The 12,311-nt window shown below is 38.0% G+C and overlaps 1 protein-coding gene across 8 annotated transcripts in view; it reads right to left on the bottom strand.

The window, feature by feature from the left end:
* Positions 1-12,311, bottom strand: part of COBLL1 (cordon-bleu WH2 repeat protein like 1) — a 157,883-nt gene that overhangs the window by 29,411 nt on the left and 116,161 nt on the right. For all 8 annotated transcript variants that reach the window (XM_055307732.1, XM_055307729.1, XM_055307733.1 and 5 more), the window contains 2 exons: positions 9,702-9,799; positions 9,375-9,611 (listed from right to left, as the gene is read on the bottom strand). In XM_055307732.1, the coding sequence (XP_055163707.1) occupies positions 9,375-9,611; positions 9,702-9,799 (335 nt within the window). The remainder of the gene's footprint in view (positions 1-9,374; positions 9,612-9,701; positions 9,800-12,311) is intronic.

Genomic DNA, 12,311 nt, shown 5'->3' with positions numbered 1-12,311 from the left:
TCCTTCTCCAAACTGGATATTCTCTATAAATACTATGACGTACTATTTCACTTCCTATGAATTATATCCCAATGCCTTTTACATAACTAGCTAAAGGTCAAGCTCGAACTCTTAACTCTTGATGGAAGAAGTCTTTCTAAGATAATTTTACAACTTACACAACAGATCAGTTTTAAACTCCAAAACATGTAATTATAATAAAGTAAATGTGATATAGAAATATGAGGTACTGTAATGAATTTGTAAAATAAGCAAATTATAAAGGCAAGGTTTTTTTTTAATCACAGTGAATTCAGTTTTATTACTGATTTGATCATGAAATTAGCACAATCCCGTATTACATGCAAACAATGCATACAATGATGAGGGGGGAAAAGAGAAAAATCACTGTAAACCCCAACAAATATAGGTTACCTCACAGAAGTTTGGTGTCCAACCTTTTATACATATCCTCTATATTTGTACATACACACATTTTTTTTTACTGGTATTGGACGAAGGCATATATGCCAGTTTCTTTCTTTATAAAGTTTTTAAAAATAAAATGCTATTTCAGTGAGGCGAGGGCATGTTTGTATTGCTGCCCTGAATCTCTTTCCACATCCTTCCAATTCCCTTAAATGGTACTTCCTCTGGACTCCTAAAAAATCTAGGACTTATATATTCTATTTTCATGTTCTCTCAATAAACCAGTTTTAAGATCCTTCATTGATAGCACTGCAAGTCTTAGCCTGTCTAGGTCAACTTAGATTAAGAAAAATCCTATCAGCAAAGGAGTGTAAGAAATGGAGGTGGTATGTCAGGTACCAGACTACTGTACTTAGGGCAGTAGTATCAGGGCCCGGAGCTCTTAAATCCATACCCTGAGTCATCTATTTGCCAATTTTAAGGGTGTTCCTATCAATTTGCTCAAATACATTCTATGACAGCAAGTAATGAGATTAAAGCTGGATTCGCTTAGAAGTGTCTAAATACCACCACTTGTAACTTGTATATCTTTTGGTTACTAAACTTATATATTATATTATATATTAATCCTTTCACGGGATTCTGGGTGGCCAAGCTTGCCACTAGATTTCTCTCAAAATGGTCTAGATTTAAACTCATTAGTCAATAATAACATCTGTATCCTCCAGTTAAACTCATTAATCTGAGCATATCTTCCTCAAACTTTGTATCCTCTACCTCTTTTTATTGATGCTGAAAGCACTTGGGTTGCCTTTTGTGTTATAGTCATGAGTTCAGGGAGAAAGATGTCAATCAATGTTTTCTTTTTGTTATTGTACTTTAGAGTTTCAAAAATCCTCAGAGAAGTAATATCAGGACTAGGCCTCACTATCTGATAAACTCTGATCAAACCAAAGATCCACATAACAAAGCATTTTTATCTCTTAAAGGCCAATTTTAAAAGACAACGAAAGAATAAAATAATTTGATCATACTAGAGCTGGAAGAGGCTTTTTACAAATTTAGTTACAAAATGTTATTGTACAGAGGAGAAACTCAAGCCACAAAGTAGTTCAATGGCTTATTCTTCAAGGTAGAAGACAAAGAAGACAATGGAAAAAATGACAAGAGACCTATTGGTAGATCCAAGACTATCAAGCCAGAGTAGGGCTTTTTCTGCCACAATATACTTCCTTTCCAACCCTCTCCATGCATATCAGAAAAATAAAACACAAATTTTACAACCTGGGTTATACTCTTGCAAAGTTTTTAAATCTCTCTCCCTGAGGCAACCTGTGATTTCATTTCATCAACCCTATAATACTTTGAGATATCATATAACCAAGTCTTATTAGTGGTAATCCCTTACTAATGACATTTTTTAAATGCCCAAAGATGAGGGCCTAACTTGGTAATACATCTCAGATGAAAAAAGAGAAGATAAGTCACCAGAAATCAGAGCTCAGGATCAAGTTAAAAAGACAGACACGCTGGGAATCGAGGTTCTCTATGGTCAGTGATCAGAACAAAGTGTCTAGGGGTAGAATAGTGAACATCTATAGATTGACTTAAGGGCCTCCGGCTGAGTAAAGGGGCAATCAAGGGAACAAACGGGGCTCAACTCAGTTCATATCAGAAAGGAAGCCAAGGCTGTATGGCAGTCATCACCCAAGTGACCCCGCAGTCCTGTCACCATGGCTTCAGGAAAGAGGCCTGCTTCTCTCTGCTGTGGTCTCTAGTACATGCTGGTTACCAAAGAAAGGTGTTTTCTCCCCCATGAGCTCCCAAATGTCATGGTGGTAGAAAGTCTAAGTAAGCTTCATACCATAAGAACTTCTAAAGGAAGATTCCTAACACTGATTATCTTAAATGTTAATTCAGTAGGTACTTCAGAGAGGCACAACTTTTATGTACTGGTAGAGAAGAGGGAAAAATCCACCTTAATTCCATTTATGACCTATTGCTCTTTGAATAGTATTACTCTTTAAAAGTTTAACAACTTTATAATGAGCATAGTTCTTTACATCTGGGTCAGAGGTAAAGCTGGCAGAAACTAAAAGTAATGGCTCAGAGGATTTTCAAGAGCATTAAATGAGTAATGTGCTTAGTACCTGGTCTGAAACGTTAGTAAGTGCTACATAAGCATTAGTCATTAATTTTGCTCTTGTGATTAAGACCCTTTGAAAACCTGAATAAAACTACCAAGAGAAAGTATATTTATATATGAGAAAACCTTAAAAGGAGGAAGCAGATTATACTGCACTCGGGCATTTCTCTACTGAATGAAACAAGTCATATTTTTGGAAATACAGACAGCTGTATCCCGTATATCAAACTAAAAATGCCATGGCAACCACTGTTCCTAGGCAATTGTAGAATTATGTGTGTGGTTTTCTTTCTATATGGTAAATGTAAGTGGAAAGTGGCGGGGAAAATCAAATGTTGTGTTATAACCTGGAGAAAAAAACCAAAAAACTAGATTTCTTAAAGATTACAAATACATGCTCTCTTTTTACAACCTTAATGACTGCATAAAACATCTAGGATGAAAACTCATTAAGCGAAACTAAAACCAAATATATTCTTGCACATTTTATAAATATATGACAGTATATCATCTTACCTGCTTATAAACCATGATAAATATTAAAAGGTAAAATTGGGTCAAAAATGAATAATGTCAAACATTTCTTAAAAACAATTAAATCAGCTGTTAAAAAATGAGCACACTCTATGTATTAAATTTCACTTGCATAATACTGGGTGGCAAAGTATTTCCATTTCTCAACATTTGAGTGTCTGCACCAGAATGCAAAATAAGACCAAATAAAAAAAAGTTCAATCAAAATAATTCTTTATTGTGTTTCCAGCCAAAAGCCAATATCCTAAAGAAAAGGAGGTACCGTTCTAGCAGCCTGGGAAGAGCTGTTTTACTGCTATGTACACATATAACTCCAAAGAGCAAAACCACACCAAATGTGCAAAAATAAAGAATTCTCGGGGATCCCTGGGTGGTGCAGCGGTTTGGCGCCTGCCTTTGGCCCAGGGCGCGATCCTGGAGACCCGGGATCGAATCCCACGTCGGGCTCCCGGTGCATGGAGCCTGCTTCTCCCTCTGCCTGTGTCTCTGCCTGCCTCTCTCTCTCTCTCTCTCTCTCTCTCTGTGACTATCATAAATAAAAAAAAAAAAAGAATTCTCCAAAAGTTTCTGTGGGTCAAGTTTATCTGCAACTTGTGTCCAACTCTTTTTCCTCTTATTCAATTGGAAAATACTCTTAAAAGGCTGATTTGTCCATAATACTAGGACATCCTTTGGTGACAGATTTTATTGAATGTGCTCCTCACAGAAACTTGGTCAGCAAATATGGTACAGCTACTGGATTTCTGAAATTAGTTCCAATCTCAGAATTCTAAATCCTTTTCAATTTAAGTCAATGTCATTGCATTTCTGACTTTTGTCATGTGTGAAATAAATGACAATCTACATAAATAACCACACACATATCATCTTATTCTAAGTAACTGTATGCATTTATATAGTAATACATGCAACATGGTTTAGGTAAACAACAGCAGGAGCCAGCCATTACATATGTTGTTGCATAAATGGCATTTCAAATCTTTAGGCAGAATCATATTCACAAACTGCTCAAAAAGATCTGAGAAAAACTGCCAGAAATTTTCTAATTGGATAGTTCTCTTCTGCAAATGAACATTTCCAGATTTCCATAGAAGACAGTATATTCACCTTTATAAGGAACATGACACAAAGGCTTGAAATGTAAAAAAGTACATAGAAATTTAGGGACATGAACAAAGATGATAGCAATGACAGTAAACTATGGATTCTTTAAAAGACATTCTTTAGGTGGATAAAAGAATTTTATTTGCAAAAAAGTTCCAAAAAACAGGTTAGATTCTATTACTAACTTGAATCTTTCTTGAATTCTCTTTGGAAACTACACAATTATAGTTGCCAAAATTAACTCAGAAAAAATCAACAGTCTTTTATGTGAAGAGTTTTAGTTTAGGCTCCAGAATCACTATCCAATACTTTAATTTGCCAGTATTAAGAAATGCCTTACATAAATGAGACAAATTATTAAATACTGACACCAAAAAGCATAAAATAGATGTGGTGGACATTTTTTTCCAAGCTACAGGTAGACTGATCCATAAGCCTGCGTAAGACAAACAGAATATTGAGGACTACTTAAAAGAACACTACCATGAAGTGAAAGCTCAAAATGAATAAAACTGCGTTAATTATAAGTCACTTTGTCATGCATTACTGTTATTTATCTCTCTAGCTCTATCTTTTGACACTTCACCCACAAGAGATAAGCGTTTGCTATTTCTAATGTAATGTATTTCCAGTATTTTCTTTCTGCTTTATTAAAGGATGCTTTGGGGGAAAAGGATAAAAATCAGAACGTTGTAGGTCTGTTAAACAGCGCACCCTTGTGGTTTATTCTAAATCCTGAACAATAAAAATCTACAGGATAAGAATATATCCAAAATTCTTCAGGGATTTGAAAATAATTCTTTTCCAGTACTTTTTCCAAGCCTGCTATTACTTTCAACCATCAAAAACAATGCCTTTCTAAAGTTAGAAATTCAAGGGTGACCTAGTCAGAACCCTCTGCCTTCGGCCTAGGTCATGATCCTGGGGTTGTGGGATTGAGCCCCACATCAGGCTCCCTTAGAGGGGAGATGTGATTCTCCCTCTCCTTCTGCTCCTACCTCTGCTCGTGCTCTCTCTCTCTAATAAATAAATACAATATTTAAAAAATAAAGTTTCAAATTCAAAACTAAATTGTTTAATAAAATGTCTATAGTAATAATGAGTATTTTTTATTTAAAATTTATTATTTTTAAAGATTTTATTTATTTATTCATGACAGACGCACAGAGAGAGAGAGAGAGAGGCAAAGACACAGGCAGAGGAAGAAGCAGGCTCCATGCAGGGAGCCCAATGTGGGACTCAATCCTGGGTTTCCAGGATCAGGCCCTGGGCTGAAGGCAGGGCTAAACTCCTGAGCCACTCAGGCTGCCCTATTTTAAATTTAAAACAGGCAGTAAAGGGATGCCTGGGTGGCTCAGTTGGTTAAGTGTCCGACACTTGATTTCAGCTCAGGTCGTGATATCAGGGTCATGAGATTGAGCCCCACATCAGGCTCCAATCTGGGCGTGGAACCTACTTAAGATTCTCTCCCTCACTTTGATCTCTCCCCTCCGCCCCAAGCTTACACTCACATGAGCTTGGATGCTCGCTCTCTCTGGAAAAAAAAAAAAAAAAAAAAAGGTATACATGGAAGGTGGTGGATGCGTTAATTAACCAGATGGCAAGAATTCTTTCACAATGTATATGTATTTCAAATCACCACAATGTACACTTTAAACAACTTACAATTTCCTCTGTCAATTATACCTCAACAAAACTAAAAAGAAGGAAAAAAGGCAGAACTGTCCCCTCATTTTGATCGGTTTGTAGAGGGCCTTGAATGCCTAGAAAATAACTACCAGTTATCAAAGTTTCCAAACTGGGAAGACAGGTTAAGTACTGGTCTTCTCCTTATTCTGCACCCTGGATTTCTCTAAAGCCTGACTTCAGCAGAAAGAAAGGAAGGGAGAAGGAAAGATAAGGAAGGGAGACTAAATGAAGGACTCACTAATTGGTTGCAAAAATAAAAAGAAAACACACTGAAAATGACCCTGAGCTTTTAAATCTCAGAGAACAAAAATAAGTTTGATTTTCAATATGTTGATTTCCACATAGTGGCGAGTGAATAAGCAACCATGAGTTCAATCTGCAACTGGAATATTGGGAATGGAATTAAAAAGTTGACATATTTGTTTCCCAGCGCTGTTGCAACAACTTAGTATGACCAAGTGGCTTAAAGCAACAGAAACTTGCTCTTTCACATTTCTGGAAGCCGGAAGTCTGAAATCAGGCTGTTGGCAGGACCATAGGTGTCTGAAAATATAGGGGAGAATCCTTCCTTACCTCTTCCAACTTCTGGTGGCTCCTGGCATTCCTTGGCTTATGGCAGCGTAACTATAATCTCTGCCTGCATCATCACATGACCTCTCCTTTTTGTCTCTGTGCGTGTGTCTCCCCTCTTACAAGAACACCAGTCATTTGATTTGGGCCCGGCTTAAGTCCACACTGATCTTATTTACTGACCCTTAGCTTGAACATATCTTCTGGGGAGACACTATTCAAACTACTACAGTTAAGAAGTCAACAAAGAATACGTCTTCTCTGAAAGAGTACGGTAAATATAGGCTAAGACCATGGATTCGGGTGCCTCCAAATTCAGAAAATGGGTAAGGGAAGTGGTGACAAGAAAAAAAGAAAAAGAGTTGAAATATAAAAAGAGAATCAGGACCAAGGAAGAGAGAAAAATCAAGACCAAGGGGGTGATTTAGCACATCAATATGATGAAGAAGTTAAGGAAATAAGTGCTGAGATGTCCAGGAAAGCATGAGTTCACATGAGCATGCACACGTGCACGTGTACACTCATGCACGCACACACAAACACAACCAACCATAGCTTAAGAATTGTCATGAATAAATAAAAAATTATACTTCAGCTTCTCTAGGGAGAAACATAATTCTGGGGTCCTACTTAACAATACATCAAAGAACTACCCAGATGTCCAGATCAAAAGAAAAAATAATTAGAAAATTGTATAAAGATGTCCAGTTTGCCAAAGGCAACATACAAAAAAAAAAAAAAAGATTACTTAACATGGGAGCATCAACTGGTCATAGAGCGGAGGGTGAGAATCAAAAGAAACAGTTTTTGGTGAGGCCACTGGAAACATAGCCTAGAATTTTAAGAGCAGACTATTTCTTAGACGATGTAAACCTCTTCAGGCCCAAAGCACAAAAGAAGTTTACTGAAATAGAATGCATGAGGTCATCTGGAATAAAGATTTGTGACCAGGGGCTAAGATTTATTTCTACATAAGAAAAAAGACAAAAAATAAAAAGGAAAAAAGACAGACATTGGTAATTTAAAATTTAAAAACAATCCTAAAAGTGCTACCTTTTAAATGCCTTACTATGAAGAAATAAATGTAAAGGAGTTACACCCACAAAATGAAGTCTTTGGGGACCGTGACTCGGCCTCTGCTTATCTCACTCAGTTTCAATCTCCGCTTCCTGTTCACGCCCAGGCGTGCCATAGGCTTCACAACACGGTTCCTGTTGCCTGACTGAGGCACTCCCACGTAGATGTTAATACTGAACCCAAGATCGCCTCTTCTGTAACAACACTTCACCCAACTACCGAGTAGTTACTTTGGAAAACTTTATAGCAAACGATTCTATCATTTGAAAAAAAAATAATAAGTTTCCTCCTGCAAGGTGAGATTTTACATTTACATTTACATTTTACACATAAGTTTCTCACCTGCAAGGTGAGATTTTACACCATGGACATTAGATAAGAAAATCTCAACAAAAATAAGAAGGCAGCTTAATAGATAACTACTGAGTTTAAGCATCTTTTTTGCTCATTTCTACCCTGGTTGCCATTTACTTTTTAAAGATTTTATTTATTTGAGAGAGTGAGCGAGCGAACGAGACAGCATGAGCAGGACGTAGGGGTAGAGGGGTCAGAGGGAGAAGCAGACTCTCCACTAAGCAGAGACTCCAGGATCTGACCCGAGCCGAAGGCAGATGCTTAACCGACTGAGCCATCCAGGTGCCTTGCTATTTACTTTCTGAAGGCACATGTGATAGTTTAAAAATTACAATTAAAAACTATAGTTACAACTTTTTAAAGTTGAGAAAACACAGAAATGTTTGTTACTTGGTTAGGGGGTTAGTTTACTTAAGCATTTAGTTTACTAAACTTCCAAGGGGAAATAAAACCCTTCAAGCAGATACATGAAAACTTCTCAGTGTCTCAAATATCTCAAAAATAAAATCTGCTGTCAAAGTTCCTTGAATCATTTGTCTGATTTCAAGCAACAAAACATAAAGTCTCCTGTTTAATCACATTTACTTAAGATTAAGACTTCATTTATAGTCACATGAGTAAAGCAAGGAACACACAATTTTTTTTTATGATAGTCAGAGAGAGAGAGAGAGAGAGAGAGAGAGAGAGAGAGAGAGAGAGGCAGAGACACAGGCAGAGGGAGAAGCAGGGTCCATGCACCGGGAACCCGACGTGGGATTCGATCCCGGATCTCCAGGATCGCACCCTGGGCCAAAGGCAGGCGCCAAACCACTGCACCACCCAGGGATCCCCGGAACATACAAAATTTATAGGCATGAAAAGTAGTTTGCAAATGGACTTCCACAAAACAGCAAGCTCCAGGGAAATGTGGGAGTAAACAGAAGCAATAGTAAGTCAGTATGGGGAAGAGACATACCCAGAACATAAGAGTATATAAAATTAACTGGAAAACACTCTATATGAAAAAAGACTTTTTTTTTTTTTAAACTACAGACTATCTATGTACCAACAAGACACCAGGATTCCTATGAGAACCCCAGAGTCAGTTCAAGAAGATACATCTAGTTAGAAACCCATGAATGCAGCATAAAGACTGGAAAAAAAAAAGTCCAAAATTAAATATTTGCATTCCCAATATATGCATTAAGCACCTCTGGTTGGGCCGTCGGAAAACACAGCTTTAAGGTGTATGGATGATTTATTTGCTTGAATATAAAAGCTACTTAAAATCGACACATTTGTTCTTCACTGCATCACAGAACTATGCATAGGGTAATCTCTTCCCAGTGCCAATGTTATTAATAAGAAGGTTATTACATTAGATGGCATGTAATCATCTTAGTACATATCAGTGATGTTACCAATCTTATTAGCAGTTTATGTGGAAAAGGAAAATAAGAGAAAAAATAGAGTCCCCTGCCCCACCTTCAAAACACAAAACAAAATCACATACCTTCTCTGTTTCGTCCACACTCAAGGATTTCACTACACAAGAAGCTGGCCTCTCCTGGACGTGAGCGAGGTCCTGGGGGGCGCTCTGAGACCCTGACATTGGAGGCAGTGGAGCTCGCCTCTTCTTGGGTGCATCCGATGGCAGTGTGTTTGAAATATATGGCTTGGAAATGGTATTGGACCTTGTAAAGGTTGGGCGATGCTTACTCACTAGAGGAGTTGCAGGGGCACTTGCAGTCTAATAAAGAACGAAAACGTAAAATAAAGCACATGCAATTAAAAACAGATGAGAAGAATCTTATAAAATACTACATAAGAAAAAACTTACCTGCTCCCGCTTTTTCTTACTGCGTTGAAAAAAGCTGAAAAACCCTTTATTTTCCTTCTCCTTCATAATGTCTAGGTTTTGTGATATTTGGCAGGATTCTAAAATAGAAGAAAAGCCTCTTACTTTGGTGCATGGGTTTACCTCCAAGTTTTCCCTCAATTACTTTCCTTTGAAAAATGCATACGATGATAAAAGCTACTCATTACGGTCTACTATGAACCATGCACTCTGCTAGGCATTTTATATCTTCTTTCTTTTTTTAAATATTTTTATTCATTCATTCATTCATTCCATTCATTCATTCATTCTTCAGTCCATTAAGCATCTGCCCGCAGCTCAGGTCATGATCCCAGAGTCCTGGGATTGAGCCCTGCGTTGAACTCCCCGCTCAGCAGGGAGTTTGCTTCTCCCTCTCCCTCTGCCTCACCCCATCCACATTCTCCAACCCTACCCCTGCTCATGTTCTCTCTTTCAAATAAAATCTTAAAAAAAAAAAAAAGAGCAACACGGAAATTTAGTATTTAATTTTATTGTTCCTATTTCACAACAGAGCAGTCTGAAGATTAAAGAAATGAACATACATACTTGGAGCCAATAATCAAGAAATGACAGAGCTAGGACATAAACTTCATTCTCTGTGACTCAGAGTCTGTGTTCTATCCACAATTACCAGCATTTCAGAAGTTAAAATGGACATTTTGAATTAAATGAGATATGAAACTTTCATTAAATTTGTCCTTTTGTTTACTTTGAATTTTTATTTTGTCTCAGAGTTAAGCAATTATGAAATATTTTATTCTCTGGGGCACCTGGGTGGCTCAATTGGTTGAGCATCTGCCTTCAGCTCAGGTCCTGATCCCAGAGTCCTGGGATCAAGCCCAGCAACAGGCTCCCTGCTCAGTGGAGAGCCTGCTTCTCCCTCTCCTTCTCCATTCACACGTACATGCACACTCTCTCACTGCTCTCTCAATCTCAAATAAATAAAATATTTTTCAAAAATATTTTATCCCTTAAAACATGATGTATTATAATTACTTAGTATTTTATTGAGTGTTTCAAAAACATTATTTCTTTAATATGATGATTCTCAACTAGGGGGCAATCTTGCCCCATCCCCACCCCAGAGAACACTGGACAATGTTTGGGGACAATTTTGATTGGCACACTAGGGGTAGGGCAGGAGAATGTGCTACCAGCATCTACTGAGTAGAGGCCAGTGATGATCCTGAACACAATATAATGCACAAGACAGCTTCCCCAAAACAAAGGATTATCTAGGCCTACATGTCAATAGTGTCAAAATTAAGAAACCACATTTTAATCAGAATGGCAAATGTCAAACCTCATGATTGCATATTAACATTCCCTTTTCCAGTCAGATTTCCTAACGTCACCTACAAAGGCCTACAAACTATGACAAATCCAGTACTGCTGAGAAACCTGGACCCAGATGGCCTCTAAATACCATTTCCCCCTAAAAAGGGACCACAGCCGCATAAGAATGGTTGATTCTTTGTCAATATCATATAGATTGTAAACAGGAGTCTGGAATATCTACTTACAGCAGAGAGAAAGCAATAAGAGTCCCCTGGGGTCATTTTAAAAGGGCACAGGAATCAATCTGATTTTTGTTTAAGATTTTATTTATTCATTCATGACAGACACAGGGAGAGAGGCAGAGACCCAGGCAGAGGGCGAAGCAGGCTCCATGCATGGAGCCCGACGTGGGACTCGATCCCGGGTCTCCAGGATCACACCCTGGGCTGAAGGCAGCGCTAAACTGCTGGGCCACCGGGGCTGCCCTGATATGGTTTTCACTGGCCAGAGTCAGGACAATCTGGCAGCATATGAATTACTCAATAAATTGAAACATTCTGCATATATTTAATTCCATGAATTTGTAGTGATGCTGAAAAAATAACTGATCCTTACTGTTTATCTCTGTGTACTGCTAAGGAACCAGTCTGTTATTTTAAAAACTGATGAAGGGGAGCACTTGGGTGGTTCAGCCATTTAAGCATTTGACTCCAGATGCTTAAAAAGTGTCAGCTCAGGTCATAACCTCAAGGACCTGAGATCGAGCCCTGCATCAGGCTCTGCACTCAGCAGGGAGTCTGCTTCATATCATCTCCCTCTCCCTTTGTTCCTCCCACACATGCACACTTTCTAAAATAAAACCTTCTTAAAAATTTTTTTCCTGTAAATGAATAAATAATAATGAAGGTAAAGAATCACACATTTTTCCTGCCTCTTCTGAATGAATTCTACCTACAGAGACAAGTAGCTGACATGGGGAAATTTGCTGTTACAGAAATAGCTCAATAAATAAAGGAATATTTGCAGATGATGATTATCTTCCAACACCTAATCAAGATTTAAGCAATGACTATTGATAGCTAACATCAAAAAAGGGAACTTGAAGGGTGCCTGGATGGCTCAGTCTGTAGAGCATGAGACTCTTGATCTTGCGGTCATGAGTTCGAGCCCCATATTGAGTGCAGAGATTATGTACGTACATACACACATGTGTACATACATAAATGTAACTTGCTATTGCGGGGGTGCTAATGGAAGTACATAATACCACCTATGAAGTATTCTTGCCAAAAG

Source organism: Nyctereutes procyonoides, unplaced genomic scaffold, assembly GCF_905146905.1.
Source record: "Nyctereutes procyonoides isolate TBG_1078 unplaced genomic scaffold, NYPRO_anot_genome, whole genome shotgun sequence".
In the NCBI taxonomy this organism is placed as follows: domain Eukaryota; kingdom Metazoa; phylum Chordata; class Mammalia; order Carnivora; family Canidae; genus Nyctereutes; species Nyctereutes procyonoides.
This window is presented reverse-complemented; position numbering and strand designations above follow the sequence as displayed.